The following is a 23,270-nucleotide window of genomic DNA, read 5'->3' as shown; positions in this document are numbered from 1 at the left end:
TATTTTTATGAAATATAAAAGCATTCGTACACTTCCAAAGCCATTGGAAGGAGAAAAAATTTCAGTAAGAAGGAATAACTTTTCCACATACTTGAAAACATCTGTTGTTCACCAGAAAACCTGATGCACCTTGGCACAGACTTCCTGCTTAAAGGAAACTTAAACATATATTTATGTATTTTATATCAAACTACACAGAAATTGCAGGAAACAGGACCAGCATGAGCTATGAACAAATCTTAATTGCATTCCTCCAAAATGCTCATGGTGAATAAAAGTCATGTTGCTGCATGAGCAGAAAGAATGTTTTCCACAGAAATAGGACTAAGTCATTGTTTGCCGTTCGGTTCACCAGAGGGCTTGTCTGCAAGTTCAGCAAAACCAAGTGGAGAATACAAGTATTAACTTGGCCTGGAAAATAATAAATGATAAGGGCTTTGTGAGATTAACTAAATGCTGTTTTTGCAAGGAACCGTGTTAATGTTTTCTTTGCAAAGAATCAGTCACCTGTATCAAATACTACGCAGTAGTGAAGAATGCTTCAGTTTACTGCAGAACTCCTTGTATGACCTTCACCTAATTTCTGGCATTAATTTGAATACAAAATAAGGGCAATAATGAGCAAGCAGGATGTTGAGGCTTCCTCAGAATTTTGAATACCAAAGCATTTCATAAACACTCATTAATGCTTTCAATTTGCAAAGTGTTGCATTATTTAAATATTAATAGTTTGTCACCGAAAGACACCCCTAGATTTAATAATATGGTCACTTGACACACCAAGGTCTCCTTTTTCTGTGTCCTGACAAGGTGATGCATTTTATGTTTTATGAAAATCAAAAACTATTAAACTCTTCTAAAATAGGAAGAAATATTTGGGGTCATTCATAAGGCAGACAAAAAATTTCTTCAAATTTGCTGTTGCATCACCTAAGACAAAAAAAATCAAACAAAGCTGCAAGGAAGAAACGCCACCAATGTCACTGGGCAGTATGCACAGGTCATATGATGCTGAATAGAAGCTCTTCTACATCTCGGCACACCAAAGAAAAGCCTTCTCCTTCCTTATACATTGCACCTTCCGTGCAAAAGCCAAGCCAACGGAGTACCTACAAGCAGATTGCACAACCAGTAATGATCTGAACGTCTCCTAGAAGTATTCCTACCCAACTACAAAGAATTCCATGCAATTTTACTGCAAATGTGCTGAGCCCATTTCTTCTTGTTTTAAGATGAAAGAAATTCTAAAGGTATTACATGTGCATCATAGCATCAGACCTTGAAAACATGAAAATCACTGACTCCAATTACATCAATTGAGGGAATAATGTACTCAAAAAAGATACGTTGTATAACAAACACCGAAGTTGAAGAAGGTATATATATGGACCTACAACTCCGAAATTTCATTCACTGCTCTCGAGTTACTCCCATCGGTGAACCAGGTAAGTCAATACCAACTCTACTGTCTTTCTGAGATCAGTATATTTGTTTGTGTATATGTCCATATGTGTTTGTCTGTATAAATATGTGTGTGGACATAGATATATGTATTTAAAAAGGCACTGGTGTGTACATGTGCAATATATGACATATATAGAATGTGTCTCTGTATTTGTACAGATATTCTGTATGCAAGTTTTTGTCATTTTGGAGTTAATTCCAAACATAAGAATCTCTGCAATATTAAGGAAATCCTTAATTTAAACTTTTTCGCTCTTCTCATTCTAGTTTAATAGTCAGCTTTAAGGCACTGAAAATTCTAAGTTTACTGCCACAATTTTTAAGTCATAAGTAATTTCCAGTTCCAGATTATCTTCATTAGGAGATGGGAATTCAAACCCCCAGATAAAAACTTTATGGAACACGTGTTACTTTAACTAGACATCCTGGAAGGAAGTTCCTCCATTTCATTGCATTCTTTGCGTTTATCCCATGCTGAGTGGCACACAGCACCATGGGATACAAGGGGGTGCATTTGATAGGCTGTTGGTCTCATCTGAATAAGAATCAGTAATGAGCACCCGAACTAGCATATTTTTCTTTCATTTATCCAAATTTCTCTGACTTCTTGAGTGGTAAATTTCAGTTCTCAGTTGGCAAAACCCGTATTTTCTATGTATAGTCAGCCACTACAAAAAGTCGTGGGGGAAAAGCACCTAAAATGTTGCTTGGGATTCGGGAGATTAAATAAATGAGATGGTCAAGAGGATGAAAAAGACCTGCAGGAGGGAGCGAGTTGCTTCTCCTCAGCTCCATCCGAGCTTTGAGCTTTTCCTCCTGCTCTCAGCAGCCCAAAATCTCACCTGGCTTCTGGGTGTGTGTTTCAGGTTTACCTGCATCGAGGAACCATGACTTTCTACAGGGACCTCTACGATGATGGGTGCTATTCACCATTCCGCTATGAAGACCTCTACGGATTTGGGGGCCTGAATGGCTACCGATTTGGGAGCCAATATGGGTACTACCGGGACCAGTACCCATACAGCTACAGAAGCTTTGGGAACCTTTATGGGAACAGAGGCTTGATTGGTTCTGGTGGCTTCTATGGATATGGGGACTTCTATGGATTTGGGAATGGCTACCCCTTCTTTTCTCGTTTTGGCAACAGATACAGCTATTGAAAGTGCTATCTATGCTGAACCAGCAGAAATAGCAACCAAGAAATGAAATGCAGGACACGGATTCATGGCTAGGTTTATGATGCTGAGGAACGCTGAGCACCCACGCCTCTGGCTGTGTTCCGTGGGACATGTGGGTGCCAGGGTGTGTAAGATTACCCCATACATAACCCTCTCTAATATCTCCTCTTTCTTCAACTATTACTCTAAAAGGTAACTTGAATTACAGCGAGTACTGCGGCATCTTTACAGCATGTTTATCTAGTGAAGACTTTGAGGTGTGAGTAAATTGATGTTTAAGTTAATTCACAGCCACTTTGTCTTGTCATAGCAACAGGAATTTCTACAACCATCATGAACAAGTCCACTATGCTTAGCTATAAACTCCACCAAAGACAACATCTAGTAGAGGGTCTCCTGTTATATACCCATGCTGTGCCTCATCTGCCAATGTATATGATTTATCAGCAGCTCTGCGAGAAAGAAACACGTCTGGACTGTCAAACTCCACTGTTTCCAGAAGGACAAGGCGCCATCCAGCACAGGACACACTCTGTTTCCTGAAGAGCCTTCTGTAAAACTGCAGACATACTCTTGCTGTTCCTCACTGTTTCTCATTTCCATTAAAGTTTTTTCTGCTTCATACTATCAGACGCCCAGTCTTCTTTTGTCTGTGCTCGTATGGCCCTGTAAAGGGACCAGCAGCACCATCGCTTTAACCAGCCATACAGCAAGAGAGAGGTCTAAACTCCAGATGTTAGAGAATACTGTCCCAACCCCATCTGAAATGCTCCGTCCCTAACTCATTTCCCAGAGCAGGAAGGAGTTCTAGCTCATTTTAACTAACCCGTGACCCTGGGTTTACACAAACACTTCTCCAGAAAAGGGCGTCAGCTGCCTGCGTTAACAAACACGCACTCCCGGAGCAGGACGGGCTTTGTGCTTGAAAAGTTACTTTCAAGATCAGGAGACTGAGTGCAAGTCTGGTGGTCTGCTGAGGAGAGGAAACAATGCCGCTCAAGGTGAAAGACACCTAAGAGAAAAGAACAAAGGCAACCAAGCCATGGCCATCAACTGGAGAGATCATCTCCTTTGCAAACTGAACAGCCAGGTTATTCAGGGAGTTCCTGTCAGCCTCTACCATGTCACCTTGGGAGACTGAGTCTTGATTTAGATTTATAATATTTAAGATTACAGTCTGGCATGAAACAAGGTGATTCAACAAGCATAACCTAGACAAAACTGCATGGATCCCATGCGAGCCAAGTTATACTTCAAAGACATCACTAAGAGTCAGAAATCTTGTTGCAGAAGTGGCTGCGAGGGGACACCTCTGGGCTGATTTTCAAGAGATACCACACATTGCTAGCTCTTCTCTTCTCATGGTGGCCACCTACACAACCATTTCTGCGTTCTCCAGCTGACAGAGTAAAGTGGAGGAAAGGGTCAAGAAAATAACTAGTGGAGCAGATTGGAGAAACACTTTCAAAGGCAGAAAAACATGGATAGTTAGTATAATAGTTCTCGAGCTGTAAATGCTCTTCCTCCAGTCCAAAGTCCTCTTCTTCACGTCCATGTCATTGCTTTCACTTAAGTCATTTGACCTTGAGCAGGACCGAGAGGATGGGCTCCACAGATCCATTTTCTTGTCTGGGGAGGAGCAGCCACAGCCAAGAGATGGGCCCAGTTTGCTGCCTCATTGCTCAGAGTTCACCTCTTTGTGGCCTAGTTTGAGCACGGCAGAGCCAGATCGGGACACCCAGAAAGAGGGTGAGGGCAGCAGCCGCCGCCCCAGCCTCCCAGCAGAGCACGTCAGCAGTAAATCAGTACAGCCCTTTGAAATTTGCTCAACTATTAAGACGTCTTTTGCAACCCTGCTGTCTGCTAGGCTTTTCCCGCCTGCACAGTGCTGAAGGGCTTGCACAGAGATGCACGGGAAGAGACTCGGAATAAAACATGGAAAGCCAAAGATGTGGATGAAAATCTCAGGCTGCACAGGATCCTTTGGCCCCACCTTAATGTCAGGTCCCTGTCCACATTTGCCAATGCAGCAGTACTGATGTTTCTTCCCTCAACTACACCCCACTCACTTCATTGCCTGAGGCACTATCGCTTCCAACAGGGGGTGCAATCACCGCCTGATGCCTGGGGAACAGCCCACAGGCCGGAATTGCTTGCCAGCCCCAGCCTTCTCAGACATGTCACCTGCCTTGGGGCCACCTGGGCACAACGTCACTTCGCTTTTTGCTTTGAAGATGCCACAGTTCAGCTGTGATGCCAGGTCTGCGCACAGCACTGCGGGAGCCCCGATGCACATCACTGCGGCCGCTCAGCGAAGCAACCTCAGCCCACCCTTGCTCTCCTCCTGGTCCACAGATCCAGGGCACAGCCAGGATCTCCTGCTCTGCTGCAGGTCAGCTTTATGCAAACACTGGAGACCAACCACCACACAGCCAGGGAAACCTATTCTTTGTCCCAGGTGCACCTACCACAAGGCTGTCAGCCTTTCATTACCACAGAATCATTTCTGAATCATTTTATTACCTATTCATTCAAGAACATCAGGGTGATTCAGTAAATCCTAGACCATTGCAGAACTGGGATCCAGACCGTTCTCTGAACCCCTAAATATCAGTCAATAACATGGATGCTTGTTCCCCATGCATCCATCCTAACATCTCAGAAAGCTTCAAGTTTCCCATACACCTGTCCAGTGGTGTGTGAAGAGCATTTTCCCTGCTTTATAGGGGTTTATGCCCTATGGCTTACAAAAAGTTGGGTGATTAGAGGAACTTTGTGCCTGCCTATGAGATATTATAATAATAGATGACAGATGGCTAATTTAAGTAACAGAAAATTAACTCCTATAATTTCATTTAAACTTTCTGTATGCCAGTGTGAAGCAGGATGTATTTACTGCATGCATGTGGGAAACCACCAATTCAGATGCAGCTGGTGAACAACCCACACAAGGCACGCTGCAGGACGTGCCTCCAGCATGAAGATTTGCTGCAAGAGGGAGAATCATTTTTGAAGAGCAACCTTACCCCAATTGAGAAATCGGGCCCCTGACTATTGCATGAGCTGGACTAGAACATTTTTCAAAATATTTCTTTAAAAGCACACTATGGCAACAGGACTCTTTGAAGAAAAGGGAAAGTGGAAGTGGACCTGTGAGATTTTTCCACCTTATTTTCTCCCCAGCTGTCCTGCTGAGGAGGGGAGTGACAGAGCAGCTTGATGGACACCTGGCATCCAGCCGAGGTCAACCCACCATGTGAGCCTAAGTCATTAATGAAGTTTCTACAATCTTAATATATGGGTATCTTTTTAGTAAGATACAGAATCACAGAATGTCAGGGATTGAAGGGCCCTGGAAAGCTCATCCAGTGCAATCCCCCTGGAGCAGGAACACCCAGCTGAGGTTACACAGGAAGGTGTCCAGGCGGGTTGGAATGTCTGCAGAGAAGGAGACTCCACACCCTCCCTGGGCAGCCTGGGCCAGGCTCTGCCACCCTCACCCCAACAAGTTGCTTCTCATCTTTCAGCAGAACCTCCTTTGTTCCAGTTTGAACCCATTACCCCTTGTCCTGTCACTCGTTGTCACTGAGAAGAGCCTGGCTCCATCCTCCTGGATGGAGCATTAATGAGGTCACCCCTCAGTCTCCTCCAGCTCCAGAGCCCCAGCTCCCTCAGCCTTTCCTCATAAGGATGCTTCCCCTTGGTGAAGCCACGCTGACTGCCCCAATGACCCTCTTATCCCTGATAAGATATTGAGGACAGCTATTGAGGAAATTGTTCCTCAAAGCTGAGCAAGACCAGGAACAGTGAAAGCAAAGATGTGGGCAGTGGTTCCATCAAGGAACAGTTACTGCATAGAGTTTGCTGCGGAAAGGAGATGAACAGGCAACCCACTGCCAGATCTCTCACGAACAGCCTTGTCCTGAAGCAGGAGAAAGGCACCTGAATTAGGCAGAGTGATGGGGAACACACACAGACACCCATACATGTGTGGAGGCCAATAACATGTTGCAAGGTCATGTTTAATGAGAAAGCAGCAGATCGTACAGAGGCAGAATATAGTGCAGATTACATATTACCCACAACCTGTGATTTGATGCAAGATGATTCATGTAATAACTGATGTCGCTTCCCTATTGCGGCTCTGTGATAGCAAGACATGCACAGTACAGAGACAGCGTAGACTGGTTGGCTCCATGAGCCTTTTTTATACATTTTCAACCACAGAAAGAGCTTACAAAGGGATCTAAAATGGATGTCATACCAGATCCCTTGACATTGCCATGATGATACCTACAAACACCCAAGGAATTAGCAATATAGTCCATAGCACTAAGAGCCAAACACTTAAATAGAAAGGCACTAGAAAAATAAAGTCCGGAAAAGTAACAAGAGAATAATGTAAATGGATTTGTCAGATGATCTGAGCATCTACAGGTGCATTTAACGTCAGCCTCAAATGCACAGCACTTCTGAATGCTGCGTCCTGGAGCTCAGCCACATAGCTGCATCCTTCTTATCATGTCCTGGACATTCCCCTCTCAGTAGCAACTCTCACTAGATTTAGCACGGTCCACAGCTTCCAATAGGGTATCCCAGTCCCCATCTGGCACCACCATAAACACGCGAGGCCCCAGGAGCACGGGCACCACTAAAGCCGGTTCCAACTTCAGGGGCTCCTGCAGACGTCACGACACTCTGCTGCGGGAAGGTGCTGAGGATGGGTCCGGGGAAGGTCACAACCACCGGTGGGGGGTAAATCACCACCTTGGAGTCAGGACACTGCCGAACACAGGGCTCGTTGCAGCTGTCAGCAATGGGCTGCGGCACAGCCACCCCGCATGGGGAGGCACCGCCCTCAGTGCATGGGCTCAAGGAGTGCACCATTTTTCAAGGATGGTTAATCTGAACTGCAAGAGAATATTATAAAAATAAAGCACAAATTCTTATAAGTTTCATGATCAAACATTATAAGAGAAGACTATCAACAGGCTAGGAGGAAAGGTAGACTTTTTGTACCTCAGTTCTCAGAAGACACCTATAAATATTGTATTATACTCAGTAGCATCGGACAATGAATTTTCATGAAAAATTTGAGCTCATCCTCCAGATTCGCCCTCACTAAAGCCAACAGCTGAAGTCACAAATTTATTAATTTTAATCAAGAAGCATTCATATTGATATTAAAGGATATTGACACACTATCCACCTGACTTAAAACTACAAAGGCTTTGTTAGAAAGAGGAATTCGGACTAAACTTACCTACTTCACAAGAGAAATAAGGCAAGAGAAATGATCATACAAGGCCTGATGCTGAGTGCTTTTATACTCAACCCCAGATTGCCCAAGGCATGAATCACCTGTGTCTAACATCCTAATCAATTACTAAATGTATCTCTTTCAAGACTTAAGTTTATTAAGGAATGTCAATTGTTTCAATAAATCACTCTTTGTAATTACTAGTTTGTCCTTCTACCCTGTATTACCTGTACTGTCTTCCCACCTCTGCTATTTCAAAACTTTATTTAGAGGGGATGCTCCACATTTGCATGTCAGGGAAAGACAAAATGTTTATATGGTGCATATTTTATGTCCTCCATGAACGGACTTGTCCCTGGGCAGGTGGTAAACAGCCCTTTGCTTGCAAGAAAATGCACTTTACTCAGCCTTGAAGAGTTGCAAAAGCGAGGGGTGACCCGTGCTCCTGGCCCGCAGGTAGTCGGGTTCCGGTTCTGTGATGAAATCAGGCTCATACAAAGTCTGGAAAAAGCTCTGGCACAGAGCAGAAATCCTGAATTTTATAGAGCAATATATCCAAAGAAGTCAGTGCAGGTCTTCCAATTAGACGCTAAGAGAGCATTTCTTTAAACACGCAAGCTTTAACAATTAAAAAAGAAAAAATAAGGTCATATTTTATAGAAAGTTAAATGTCCTATACTGTGAGGCTACAAATAATTACCTGATTAGGGGAATGGCAAAAACACAATAAATAGGGCTTGGATTATGTAAGACCTTGTTGGGCAGTTTTTCCAGGGAGTTGCTTCTTCAATAAAAGAGCACCTAAAGCCATTATAGTAATAACAACGCAGATTGCACATATAAAGCAATGAGTGGAAGATGCGTTTTGGAACCCCAATTGCTGATGAGTTACACCTGCCAGCGTGGGGTTATCATCCGTGTTAATCAGCAGCGTGAGGAGGGTTTCCGACAGCCCTAGAGTCAGCAACAGACGCCGGGGATGGTGACTGCTTTTGCTGTGCAAACACGCCTACCAAGCCGTGGAGAGCAGCAGCTTATCCATCCCGATTTACCTCTAACTTTACAAAGATATTTTGCTACTTCTGTAGGAACAGAAAGGACGTGTCTGGGCTGTTCTATTATGCCGAAGCTCTCCCCGTCTCTCAGCAGCAACACGTTCTTGCAAGGACAAACCTTCCTTTGGTGGAGTTAGGGTAACGCTGCAGAACAAAGTTCCCACCTGTCAAAGAATGAATCCCAGGTGAAACCTCTTACATATCAGAGTGGCAGCAAAATGGCTTTGAAGGGCAGGACCAGACCCCATTGCATTATAGGCTACTGTGGAAAATAAACCTCAATCAAGTTTTCCTTAACAATGGGAAATGGCTTTGATGCTTTCCTACTTAAATTGCATACTGAGATTCACCTTCATAGTGTGATAATGTTTGAGGATGACATAGGACATTGTTCATTCCTTTGGAAAATTTGCTCTAATCTTCTATAATTGAGGATAAATGCGTGAATTGCAACGTAAGTCTTTACATCAGCTTAGATTGGGTAGCAATTTAGCCCTGAAGTAACTCAAACTCAGAACCTGAAGTAACTCAAAACCTCCAAACCAATGTCAGGAGTCCACACCACTGGGATTCGTTTCCTTCTGTGCTGCAGTCTGCCTGAGGTTAACGTCACTGTAAGGTCCATGTATCCGAACATAAATAACAACGCTGACAGTGGGCATGACGATGCTTTCTGAAAGCATTTTCAAAGCACATCGTAAAAGCTCATTAATGTTCTACACAACTGGTGTTGTCATATGGATTATTTTTTTTAACAAGCATATTACAACTGCCTACTCAAGCACCACCAAAGAAGACAAGGAAATAAAAGCAATGAGTCAGCTGGTAAACCGTAGCCAAAACCTGCTAGCTAAAGGATATATCCACGAGGAAGAAACACAGCAAAACAGTGCACGTGTCAGCTTAATTTACGCGTTTAAAGAGGCTTAGGAGTGCCAAGCTTTGGGTACATCTTTCCCATCCTCACCTTGCAAAGCTGAATTCCTCAGTACCCCCCCTGCCCACCTGCATTTAAATGAACAAAGAAGAGAATGGAGTAAGGATGATCACCGACCACTCCCCCGCTGCTTCCTGCTTGTCAGTCTGCTCAGAGCAGCTTTGAGAGGAGAGGGATAGATTTCTTTATGTAAATAATGAGGTCAATGGAACAAAAGGCAGATTTTCCTTCTCCCATAAAGATGTAAATAGGAAAGAACCCACAGGGTGTGATGTGCATTTCGTGGTATTGGGGGATAACAATATACCAACCATCACAAGTAAGCAAAACAATTACAGCCAATGAAAACGTTACCTATGAACAAATTCTATCCTGTAGCTAATTAAGATTTGAAACACAGTGGCTCAAGTTTTCCACACAGTCTAAGAGACCTTATAAAAACACACATTTCCAGCCTTTCCATCCAGTTCTTACTCTCCGCTGTGAGCTCGGTAAGCAATTTGCCTATTTCTATTTCTAACTAGCATAAATGTACTTTTGTTGGTACTTTGAACTTGAATCTAGATCCTGCAGAAATACTCTGACACTGCAAATTAAGGGGTTTGTTGCTTTTAAAAGATTTTGAGTATTTTTTTTTTTTTTAAAGCTTTTGAAGTTGTGCCTGAGATTTACAGAACCTCACCCAATTTGGGATGTGATGTGTCCATGTGATCTGGCCATTTAGTTACCTCTGTCTTTAATTTGCTTTGAAAAAAACCTGAATTCTAGGTGTCTGCTGTATTAGACACCACTTACTTCCATAGTCCAAGTAACTATTTTTGTTAGCAGCTGATCTTTACCAAACTGAACAGAGACTGATGTAGATTACTTCTATGATACTAGAGGCTAATTTTTATCTGTAAAAAACTCTTACACACACTTTTTGGGAGGTGGTTCTTTACAATATATTATATTAACTACCTACTTTCAAAATATAGCAAGAAAATCCTAACAGGATCCTGCCTGGCATTTCTCTTGTGTCTGCAGTTAAGTGTCAGCTGAATCTTTGTGAACAAATCATGCTGACCTACAGCAGCTGTATCTGACCCTTGAGAAGCTTGTTCTTACAACAGTCCTGTACAGCTGCAAAAGCAGCTGCCACCAACTTGTAAACTACAGACGCCCAAGTGCCTTTTACTAATGCTGAGCAAAGCTGATTGGCAGTCAGATTTCAAATTTTAATTAAGAAATCCAAGGTCTCAGCATTTTTCCACGCTCAATCACGTCTTTGGAATGGACACCTCATGTCCTTCGGGTAGGGCAGGGACAGCTCTGCACCCCACGGCCTCTCCCGGCAGCCGGGCAGACCCTGCGCCCTCGCAGGGGTCCCCGTGCCCGGAGCGGTTCACCCCGGCCCCACGGGGCGCCCGTGGGCTCGTTCGGGCAGCTGAGAGCAGACGTGAGCGGACACCTCCCGGGATTCCCGCAGCCCTTTGCTCCCCAGCTCCTGCTGGAGCAAACTCGGGGGAGAAAGAGCAAGAGACAGCAGAACCAGCAGAGCAGCTACACAGCTGCGTGGAGCCATGTTTGACTTTCTACTCATATGTGACACTGGCAGCTTGAGCCAGGCTTTGAAAAGTTGCTCTGTCCTTAATGAACATAAGGCTTTTTAAAATACAGCTCTGCCACATCACCACACCAATTACAAAGATAACAATCCTCTGTTCTGCAATTTAAATTAGCATAAAGGCAGCCAATACTTTCTTTTGCTTTACCTGGTGCCAGCAGAAAGCAATTTGTTTTAAAATGATGTGTGTGGAAAGCAAATAAATGATAGCCCTTGTCACAAAAGATGAGAACCTCAACTCTAATCCCCGACAGGCCATTGCCTCACTAGTTGAAACACACAGGTCATTTTGCAGCCATGCCCAAAACACCCCTTGTCCTCAGGATAACAGCTGCCTGTTCCATACAACATCTGAAGCTTTGATAGAGATGGTAAATGCAGCTTCTGCTACAGAGATGATGGCTGAAAGTCAGAGCAACAAACTCAAACAGCAGAAAGGCCACTTGTCAGATACAAGCAATGATCTGCAGGGAATTGATTTACCTGTCTCCCCTACTTTGCTTTTTAGGTCTGTCTCCACCCCAGAACAATGGCTTGTTACGGGTACCAGTACAAGCAGCACTGCTATATTCCATGTGGAGTGAAGTACGCCACACCAGTCCTCACGCCATGCCACAACCCCGGTGCAGTGAAGCACGTGTCATGCACACCCTGTGCTTCCAAAGGCGTCGAGCTGTGCACTGTGAGGAAGACCACGCAGGGCAGCCCCAAGTGCTCCACACCGTGCTCATCGCAGTGTGTTCAGACACATGTTGTGGCAGACCACTCTTCCTCCTGTAGCCACAGGTCTCCTGCTGCATGCACCATGGCATTCCCTCAGCCACATGTGCAGGGCAGGGGACATCTCTGCGTGCCACACTGTGTGCAGCCGGGCATTACAGGATATCCTCAGGCATGTGCGCCGTCTCACGTGTACCGACACAGCTCACGTCCTTACTCATACCAATGGTCCAATAGCTACCACTACCACTGCGGCCAACAGTGAGCTCCAGGGAGGTGCCCACAGAACAACCAGGTGATGAAGAGCAAGGTGCACGTCCATAGCTGAGTTAACAGTATAGCTTTCAGAACTGCAAGTCTTCTCTTGCTGCCATCACTGGGGCTTGTGGACAACTCAACAGCTTTACAAACCAGCCCTTATTTAATCCTCTCCGCAATACACTCTGCATTAGGTTTAGAGGTCTCACAGCTTCATACCTACAGCTTCCTATCATCTATAGTGGGCTCAGATCTCAACTGCATGAAGACAGCTTTTCCATGATGACCAGTGTGAAGGATATGTGAGTTTTACCATGGGCATAATCACTCACATACATAACATTGCACTGCCCAAACAGTATCAGGTAGCCCAGACACAACAAAAACCCGGTTCATCCATGCTGATGTTGCTAAGAACACACATTTCTTCCTGCTTTCGACTTCGTTCCGTAGGAGATGTTGTAGAAGAAATCGGGTTGTAATCCTGTGCTTTGTTCTGTGTGCAACCGAGAGAAATAAGACAAGCAAACGTAAAATGGTGGAAAATGAGACTTGACTTTCAAGTCAAGAGGTTCTACTGTGTGAAGCAACTCACTGTGGAAGCATGTACTACTTGGTACCTCTGATGTACCAAATGTAAGCCAGAGGGCACTTGCTTTATAGTCTGATTACTTTATTCTCTATGGTATATAACCAATCTCACATAATAAATCCTCTACTGCATCGAACTACCTGCTTTCTGTTTAGTTTCTTCCTCCATCCCTATTCACACCCAACTCAGTAATGAAAATCTCCGCTGTACAGAAAGACAAGCTCTGCTTCCGCCTGTGCTGGTGACGAGCACCCAGCTCCCCACAGCGGCTCTCGAAACAACGCACAGAAAAGCTGAGACAGCTGGGGGATGATTAACACAGTGAAACCATAAACCACCAGTGAACACTGGAGCTGCCGGGGCAGCTCCCGAACCCCCAGACCACACTGCCACACGCAGTAGGACATTCGGCTATTCACAAACTGAGGTGTTATGACCCCAACCACCAATAAATCCCAATTAAATTCACTCAAAAACATTCCCTGCTCATTTGTAAATTGTACCCCAGCAATTCCCTGTGCTCCAGCGCGGGGCCGATGGACCCGGGGAGCACGCGGGAGCCGCAGCAAAGCAAAACCGCTCACCACACGCTCCGCAGCGCAGCAGCCGGGTGCTGAGCACAGAGCTCTGGGGCTATGATGGACTCAGAGTACCACAGACAGACAGACAGCGGAATGCATTGGTATCAGAAGAAGGTATAGCAGAAACATTTTTAGATTTGCAGTGATTCTTTTTTTTCCACGAGTTGTGACACAAGCTGGAATTGAAACTCCTAAGTGGCATCTCACTTGCTAATCTAGGCATGGCGAGGAAGCATTTTTTAAAAGAACGAAAGGTTTGAAGCCAAAAAATGAAGCAGGTAGATTGTCTTGAAGCCAAAAAAAGAGAACAAAAAAATTAGAGACAACCTCTCCTAAGTGGTGCAACTTCTCCGGAGTCAGCAGAGGGAGGAGGACTTACACCGGCCCCAGATCTGCCTCATGGAGAGCAGCAATAAAGTTATTCTCCACCAAGTAGCCAAGGGGCATGTCTCTAATGTGGTCGCATTCAAAGGAGGGCGAAGCTGTTTGGTGATACCCAAACGGGGAGCGCTCTCCCATTCCCTTTGCTGGCTGCAATACCATGGCCTGCAAATGCAGCACATCAGCAGAGCAATGTTGCAGCAGCAACATGGGCAAAGGAGCCTTTCTGTTCCCCTCTTCATGGTTTTTTATCCATATCTTTTTCTACACACAGGTTTAAGTGGTCCTAGACAGCCAGTTTTTCTCTCTCCTGGTCAGCTTTGGCTTACCACATACCTACAGGTCAAAACCTAGCAGGAAAAGCAAGATACAAGCTGCAAAGAGGAGGACAGAAGTGTTATTTACTGAATAGTGGCACCATCTCTACCAGGTAAAAGCTGAAGCCAACCAGGAGCATTGCAGAGCTAGGAATTTGCTCTTTAGTCTCTTATTTCTGGCGCAATTCAAAAGCATAGTAGTTTCCCCCATATAATAAAAAGCACTCTGCCTCCACCATCAAAAGTAAAGCATCCAGAGCCACCTCTAGCACACAGGAACCAAGAATTCACAAGACAGCAAACCTGCAGGCTCCTCTTCCAGCCCTGATGTGACGAGAAGCACATTCCATGCAGGACCAAACCACCCATTGCATCAGAAGGGATCAGAGGAGACCTCCCCAAGACGGCAGTTCCCTGCACATCCCCTAGGCGCTGCATTCCTTGGCCCAGACCAGCACCGGGTCAGCAGCTGCAGCTCATCTCTCATCATTGCTAGCACCTGCAGCTCAAAGCCTCTCACTTAGCACTGTTCCAGATATGGCATTAGTAGTTTACTATTACTTTTCAGACTTTTTATCTTATACTTGGTGCCCATTTTGTGTCAGCTAACCCTACAAAGCACTGTAGCTGCTTTTATTTCAGTGCATTATCCAGCTGTTCACTATTTTTAAGGCCAGCTTGCTGCAGACAGTGATGCACACTGGAGCCCCTCCCTGCCGAGCTCACAGCTGTCACCCGGTGGATGTGGATAGGTACTTCAGCCACTTGCACTAGAAACAAGGCTCAGGATTTCCAGAGAGCACCCCAGCTACCCCAACACCCAGCCCGACCGCTGCAGCTCAGCTGTGCCCTCCTCTGGGCGCCACCAGCTTACACAGACACTGTTTTTACATGACCTCCAGCAGCAATAAAACCATCAGCTGTTCTCTCGCAACTGGCTGCGCTGCTTCTCTGGAGCACAGAGAGCAGCTCCTCCTCTCCTCAAAACGGGCACACTTGGTACTGACAGCCCAGCACCCAAAATGCTGGGCGTTGGTGACAAGGGAGAGCAAGCAGAAGGGTAGGATGTTGTTCTTCAAGATGTTAGGGAAGTGCTTTGATACAACAAAGGATCAAAGAGAAGGTAGAAGCCTCTCAGGCTTTCCTCCTGTAGTCTGTAACACAAATATCAGACAGGACACTACAAGCCAAGCTTTCACTCCTTAAACTCCTGAAACATCTGGTAGACAAAAACAAAAGCTAGACCACCCCAAGATTACTCCAGTTAGACATAAAAGCAGCGAAGCACAGTCCTCCATAATATCACAAACCATCTGAAGCCATTTCTCACTCCAGCTCTTGATATAGGAATTACATACCTGTGGTGCGGGAACTTTTGAAGTCTGTGAGATAGGAAAGGTCCTTCCTTTTTTGAGATATAAGTGATAAAAAGTCTTCTTCAGAGCCAAGAGAATGAGCTAGATGGTCCTAGAGCACCATCCTGTGGCAGTGCAGGCGCTGAGCTAGAGGAATGTGCCCCCTCCTGACTCACCTCCCTTATACCCGGTAGAGGTACAGGTTCTTGTCGTAATTAGCTGATGAGCTCAGCTCAGAGCTCAGCTGATCCCCAGCCCAGATACTGCTGTGGATACAAGCCAGTGAAGAGTGAGACAGGTGGGTGACCTGTTTGTACAAGAGCTGTGGAAGGTCTGGAGTTCCCCAGGGACTTCTGTAGGGTTCAGCCCTAGACCTGCATCAGTAAAAGAGGCAACACTTCACCTTCATCTTTGTCAGTTTTCCTTCTCCATTTTGAAGGAAAAACTAGAGGTGTTGCACAAAGTGTTTTTGGCAGAGAATTAAAGAATGAACGTGGGTGTGGGAAGGACAAGCAGCACGGGAATGGTGTGTCTTGCTGTTGAAATTCCAAGTTGCTGCGCTGATGACGAACTTCGGGCTGTGAAGTCAGTGATAAAGTGATGCAACACTCACCAGCAGTGGAGATGTAGAAAAGCTGGTATATGATGCTAGGGACTCTTATCTGGTGGTACTGGCTTGCCCATGACTGACTGACGTGTTGGAGAAACAGGTTAGCTTTAAAGGGAAAGAAGTGGTAAACCTGTTAAATGTTAATATCACATTACTGTGAGTAACAAAGGCCAAATGCTACATCTCCCTCAGCTGTGGAGGTCACAAAGCTTGCAAGATCCCTGAACCAAGTGCGCCAACTCTTTTCCATTCCTGAGGGACTTGCTATTTGACTTGCATTTCTGAGAACGTTAACGTCAGTTGATGTACGTGCCTTTCTTAGTGTTGCCCTGCTCGTGTCCTTTGGGGACGTCAGCAGGGGCTGGAAGCGTTCAAAGGAGAAAATCTCGTTTTATTGTTGCACTTGGTGTCTCTCCATGAAGAACCTTTTCACTACAAGAAGGAATAAGATTTAATGCGGTCTGAAGAGACTGCGTTTCTCCCTCTCCACCCCAAGTCCCTTTGCTTTCTCTGGGTGGTGCTGATGAGGCTGAGAAGAGTGGGCTGAGCAAGTAACTAAGAATCAGCTGTGGGTGAGATGAACATCCTCCATATTCCCCAAAGATCGTCATGCCCTGGAGCTGTGGAGCCATCATGTCCCTGCTCTGAAGGTGCCAACTTAAGATCAGTGCTGGCTCTGGCATACTCTGTGTCCTAATGCAGGAAGGTGCAGTAAATGCGCAAATGGTACCGTGAGGGGGGTCATTGCAAGGGGTCCCCTGTGTTGGTGGCATTCCTGACTGTCAGACCAGCTCGTCTTGATTTAGTCTAAAAGCTCTCTTGTGAAGCCTGTGGGGAGTTCCCAGGCAAATAAATTAACTGTCGGATATGACCACTGATGATAATGAATGGAGCAATTAAGACTTTCCATTTGATGACTGTAATTTTAATGGGCTGGTACAAACTAGCTGAATAATATGGAAAGGAAGCTGCATCAGTGTCATAGGTAGAAACTGGCAGATGACCCACTAAAAAGCTGGGTGGATCATAAAAATAGGAAGCTATGCAGTTAGACTTGCCAGGGGATAAGCAGCTCCAATTGTATTCCCAAGGAGTTTGTCCTGCACACAGCCATTGTCACCATGGGTCCATATTGGACATGAAGATGAGGTTGGCCATGACACGTTCTGAGTGCTGCCAATGCCTAGGTGAAAAATGACATGTTCTTCAAGCAGGCTCTCCTGGCACCTCAGAAACGCTTCTATTCCCTGTTGGAGTGGAGAGAATGACAGCAATGCCTGCTGCTGGACAGCTTCTGCTGGGGAATGAGGTGCCCAGGCAGTGACCACCACCAGCCTCCTCTGCAACGCGACCTCATGGAGTGCTGTGCACAGGCTCTACAAACACCTGCATGTGGGCACAACAGGTCTGGGGCAAAGTCGGGTACAATAGAAGCTCACTCCAACATTTAGTGCTGCAGGTAGTGAAACAAGATAAAAACACATGGGTTTCTCGCTCCCTTTGTAGTGGATACTGTTCTCTTTTAGATGATCTTGAAATGCTGAGTTGAGTGTATGATCGGCCTGCTTGGGCTTGCTGACAGCAGAATTACCCTTCAAGAAGAAAGCCTCTTGTGTAAATAAGAAGTGAACAAATGAAGGGCCTGGCTCTTCTCACACTGTTACAACCCAGGAACAGCTTTATTAAAGCCAAAAACTTTAAAATCTTGCTCACACCCAGTGCTAGTGGGTTGGACAGCAGAGAGATGCCTCCCATGGACGTCCTGTCGCATGTCACATTTGTGACACATTTGTGTTGAAATTAGGAAAAAGACTCACAGAAAGAGCCCTAGGTGTGATCATAGTTGGTTAAGTATTGTAATGAGGGTAAAAGGGCCATTTCTGGGGAAGAGCTGGCACTGAGCAGAGGCAAAGATTGAAAGCTTTGATCTCCAACATAGAAGCAGAACCTGAGGGATGGAGGCAAAAACACTTCCAGATTGAAATAATCCTTCCCTTTCACCTCCTGTGCCCATGGGACACCAAGGACGAGGTGGGTAGAGAGATGACAGCGCCTTATCTGAAGAGATCAGGAGTGAGGAAAGAGGTATGAAAAGAAACTGATTTTGTGGGAAGGGGAAAAGCGACTTCTGCTCAGCAGATGTGGATCCGTATCCTACGGAGGAGAGTGCTGACTGCACCAGAGGAGGGCCCAGCACCTCAAGCAACACACGGCACCAATCCTGGCCACAGCTGGGGACTGTCAACCATCACGACACATTGTCACCTGCTATCTGGGTGTCTGTCGTACCCTGTAGCAAGACTTGCGTCACCAAACCATCTATCAGAAAGGGCAGGCTGCCCGACAGGGGACAGCGGGCAGGTCCTGCTTCGGCAGCGGTGAGCTGATGAAGAGATAAACTGTTTTGGATACTCTCCATGAGCCACTGCCCTTCTCTAGGACCACTGAACCCAGTCCCTGAAGGCTCGGAGCAGGTGGAAGCACAAGCAAGATATCATGTTCCTGTAGCCCTGAGAGCTGCCCAGGGTGTGCAATGCTCACCAGTGGCCACCTCACCGGCACCCTGTTGCCTCAATGTACGTCATATGGGGATGACAGATATCACAAGTTTTGTCCATTAGGTCGTTTTATTAAAAGTTTTGCCATATTAACCTGCTGAGGGAGAAACTGAAGTGCTAAGGAAACAGAAGATAATCCTGTATCCCACCAGCCACATTACCTTTACCTCACCACCCTTACACACCAGCCTGCAATGTGCACAAAGCACAGCTGGTATAGAGAATTAAACAGAACACAAACTGAGGGCTTCGGAAACTGACCAGATCTCCAGTGTCCTTTAGTCACACCAACATCCGGCTCACCTGCCCCCCAGCAGAAGCGTGACCCTCTCCTACAATCGGGACGGGTGTCAGGATCACACCTCTTTCATAACCCGTGCAGAGGTTATAATCAGGATGTCCTGAGCAAGCGTATCATGAGAACACGTACGCCTCTGTGGCAATTTTACTCCACCCTACTGATCCAGGTTTGGTAGCTACAAAGTGAGCTCCATAGTGAACCAAGATATTCAGTGCACACAGTGCTTGGGGGGGTTTCTGCACTAAACTGATTAAATATCTCCAGCTCCCAAATACTGGGTATCTCTGCCTCTGCAATGTGATTTTCCTCCATTAAGAGGGGCTTTATCTGGTGATGAGACATTAGGCTGCGGTTTAGAAGCTCTGGGTTAAGTCCCAGACTTACCTAAATCACTCTCCCCTGTGCATAAAATGGGGAGATAATTCTGCTTTGTCTGATTGTCTTTGTCACCACAACTCCCATTTATAGGCCTGGGAAAAAGGACTTTCAGCATCAGGAAGGAGCAGTTGGTTGGAAGAAAACACTTATGTAACTAACAGATTAAAGACTTCAGATAGCTTGCCCAGGAATGAGACCAGCTGAAGCTAATTTCAGTTAATATGAGCCTTTAACTTTGCTGTTGAAGCAGCTGAATGTGCTGCCAAATTCTGATTTTCTTGATGTCTCTTAGCAGTTTGCAAATACTACTCTTGTACTGCTTACAATGAGTCCTTTAATGAAGCAGCAGCATGTGCCAGCAGCTCCATGCTGCTCTGGCCTCTCCAGCCAAGTTAACAAGCCTCATTTAGACCAACCAAAGCAAGCTTTGTTATGCCCTGCTCCCCAGCACACATACCTAAAATCCCAGGACTCATATTTTATGTGCCAGAACATGCTAAACTTCTTACTACTGCATCCTGCCTGCCCTTGATCTTAATAGCAGAGATAAACAAGCTGTTCTAGATATGCTAAGTATGCACTACAACCACAGCCCTTAATTTGATCTTCAGACAAACAGTGAAACCCTTGACATCTTCCCTGCCCTACTTACCTCCCTGGCCCAGGCACAGCACAGAGAGGCTTGGGCATTACCCATGGTTGTGTCCTCACCACGTTAGCAGCTGTATGGTCTCAGGTGGGTGCTTCTAGGTGTAAATATCACAGTCAAAACACTGCAACAAAACCTAGTGAAAGACCGAGTGGGAAGGGGAGGTGATTTTTGTTTTATTTCACTTTATTTGGCTCTGCCTACTTGGATACTCATTGACATACTCACAAGCAGCTGGATGTGCTGCGGCTGCCTCAAGCAGCTGTATCTGAGGCAAAGATCCTGCCAGCACCAGCACTTAACAGCTCGCCCGGAGCTGGAGGGTTTTATCAGAGGAACTTGTTGCTACTGTTTGCAACCATTCCAGTTTGGCAGAAGAAAGACAGGAAAAGTATGAGCAAGCTGCATAGCAGCTTTGCAGCATGAATTCCCCTGCGGCCCTTAGAGTTAAGGGATAAGGTGCTACAAAAGAAGAATGGCAAAGCAACTGTGTGCAACATGCAGTAAGTGACAGTCTCTCACAAAGAAGGGCTTTCCCTATTCTTACATTCTCCCGAGCAGTTTAAAGACAGCCTTTTGTATACGTATCTGCCCACTGAATATAAAACTCCCAGTATTGTTCTGGTTGTTTTTTCAAAACTGCTCCTTTTCTGTCATGTTCACTTTCCCTGTGACAACACAGTAAATGTCTGGAGCATCTGAGCATCTCTCTCTGCTATTATGTATATAATGTACCAGTGAACTGGCAATGAAATAGCTCTTGGACTTCCTTTAAAGCTAAAATTATGTAAGCTGACCAAGTCCTCTGGCTCTGACAGGCACAGTCAAAGCAGAAACACTGGGAAGTGCCAATGAAGTTATGACGGTCCACCACCCTGAGGGCAAAGAGCTTCTCCAGTGCCTGCAGGGCTGTGGATGACTCCCATGATGGGGTGGGATGTGGTGGCCATGCTCTTGTAGTGCCACGAGGTCACTGCTATAACTGTCAAGGAGTCCACCGTCCCCTCTTCTCTTGTGCCAAGGTCTCTGCAGGCCAGCATGGTAAAAAAGAGAAGTCACATTGCTAACCCTGGCTGCCCTCACACAACTGCAGCTCTACACGGAGATCACTCCTCCTTCGGCTGTTTGGGTTTCTTTCCTCCATCACTCTGTAGGCCAAATCCTCCAAGGCTGTAGATCACCTGGAACCTCCCAGGTTTGCATCACTTCAGCCTCTCGCTCTGTAGGCATGTGTTCTCTTTTCAGAGCTTAAACTCATCGGACCAGAGTCCAATGTGTGTCCCTACAGCCCCTGGCAATAACGCGGGTGTCATTAGAAACATATAATGTGCTCCTACTGATCTGTCAGTTACGACACAATATAATGACATGACAGAGCCACGTCTGGGTGTTCAGAAACATTTTATAGAATGAGAGATAAATTATCTGTGACTGTAAAGACAAAAGTTCCTCTTTCCCCATCACATTTCTGTTCTGGAATGCTGAATTCCTGTGTAGGGGGATGTGAAAGTAAATCACTTGTCTTTTTGGAAATCCAAGAGCATGTCTGCTCTTCCCCATTGCTTCACTCTACTTGTAGTAGGTGGAGCCATCCAATTAATTTAATACAGCTGAAAACAAAAGAGGTGGTGGAAGGGAGATAACATCAGAAATGACAAGCCCAAGATTATGCTAAGTAAGTGGGTAGTTGTGTTTGGATTTGGTTGGTAAATAAATCAATCATTGTTTCTTTCCAAGAGGAGGACTAGATACTATATAAAAGTTCTCACACACCAGGTTTCCTCACTCCAATTGACTTCTTTCCACTGGTTCGTGCTGTGGGACACGGTAAGATCTTTCACGCTACTGATGAAAACTAACTTGGCTGCTTAGACTTGGAATGCTAAACTGGAAAAGGTGGGACTAAATATGGCTGCTGGGTCTCATTGTCCAAAAATTCCTCCTTATTACAGTATTTTTTTTTCTAATTATTCAGTATGTGAGATTACTTAATCACGCAGAAAAGGAGGAGAGCCGGGAGATAGAAAACATGATTTCTGGAGCTGCTTTGATTTCTCTGGGCCCAACGCTGCTGTATACAGGCAGCTCCTAATTCTATTGAAATACAAAGCTTAAGAAAAAGGTCAAGAAAGAGGTTTTGCAACTATTTAGCAAAGGATGGGAAACAAATGAACTGAAATACAAAATGAGAGACTGTTTTCATTTTCCAGCCTTTTGTCTAAGTTGGAAAGGGTTCTCTTGGCCACCTTGTTTCTCAGAGGAACCGTTCTCTCCTGTGGTGTATGTGGCTACCTCAGCCCTCTGGTTGTAGATCCTGTCACTTGCCTGCTGGAGGCACATAAACGACCGCTGCCAGCAGATGAGGGCTTGGGCTGCACTGGGTGTTAAGTGCTAAAGAAATGTTCAAACTTTGCAGCACCCCTGTAGGTTTCTGGGCACCCATCAGGCCCCCGCAAGTGGTGACCTAGAGCACCCCACTGACGCTTTGTGCAGCTGCTCTTCCATTTCACATTGCTGATACCTTTTCCAGTGGCTGTTCCTCTTTCTTCCAATTTTGAAGAAGAAATGAAACAGTCACTGTGCTTTTTTGAAATCAAGAGTGAAGAATTTTGAAGTGCAATGAAGTTATTTTTGTGCAAATTATGAGCCTTGTTCTTTATTTCTTGTATGGCAGGTAATGTTAATACCTAGCCCCAGGCATTGCAGACCTTTCAAAGTTCCCAAATGACATTTGGGCAAGGGTAATTCTGGTGTACACGGCCTCGTGTACCTCTTACAGTGGCATGTCACTGTGACAACCTTCTGCAAGAAGGAATTATTGAGGAATGATTACTGCTGCACCTATCCTAGAGAAAGATAACTGTTACATATGGGTAGAGGAGGCCCTGTAGAAGACTTGATCAAGGGATATGGAATGAGACGAAAACTTCCCAAGTCCTTCCTGGTAATAATTTGAATTTATAAATTCCTGAGGCTGACAATATCCTTTTGCTTTAACTACCAGAGGTGGATGGGGGCCAGGGGGCAAAAAGGCAACAGAAGACATTTTCCTATATCAGCCTGCCTTTGG

At 45.4% G+C, this 23,270-nt stretch overlaps 1 protein-coding gene across 1 annotated transcript; it reads right to left on the bottom strand.

Annotated features, from left to right (window-relative positions):
• Positions 1-7,205: 7,205 nt before the first annotated feature.
• LOC308050784 (uncharacterized protein) lies at positions 7,206-7,529 on the bottom strand (the record flags this gene model as incomplete). Its single annotated transcript, XM_080360945.1, has 1 exon — positions 7,206-7,529. One exon carries the CDS (start codon positions 7,527-7,529, stop codon positions 7,206-7,208), a length of 324 nt encoding a protein of 107 aa, XP_080217071.1.
• Between the last annotated feature and the right edge of the window lie 15,741 nt (positions 7,530-23,270).

This window comes from Nesoenas mayeri (genome assembly GCF_963082525.1).
Source record: "Nesoenas mayeri genome assembly, chromosome: 30".
Lineage (NCBI taxonomy): Eukaryota > Metazoa > Chordata > Aves > Columbiformes > Columbidae > Nesoenas > Nesoenas mayeri.
The sequence above is the reverse complement of the archived record's forward strand: the minus strand, read 5'-3'. Positions and strand labels throughout refer to the sequence as shown.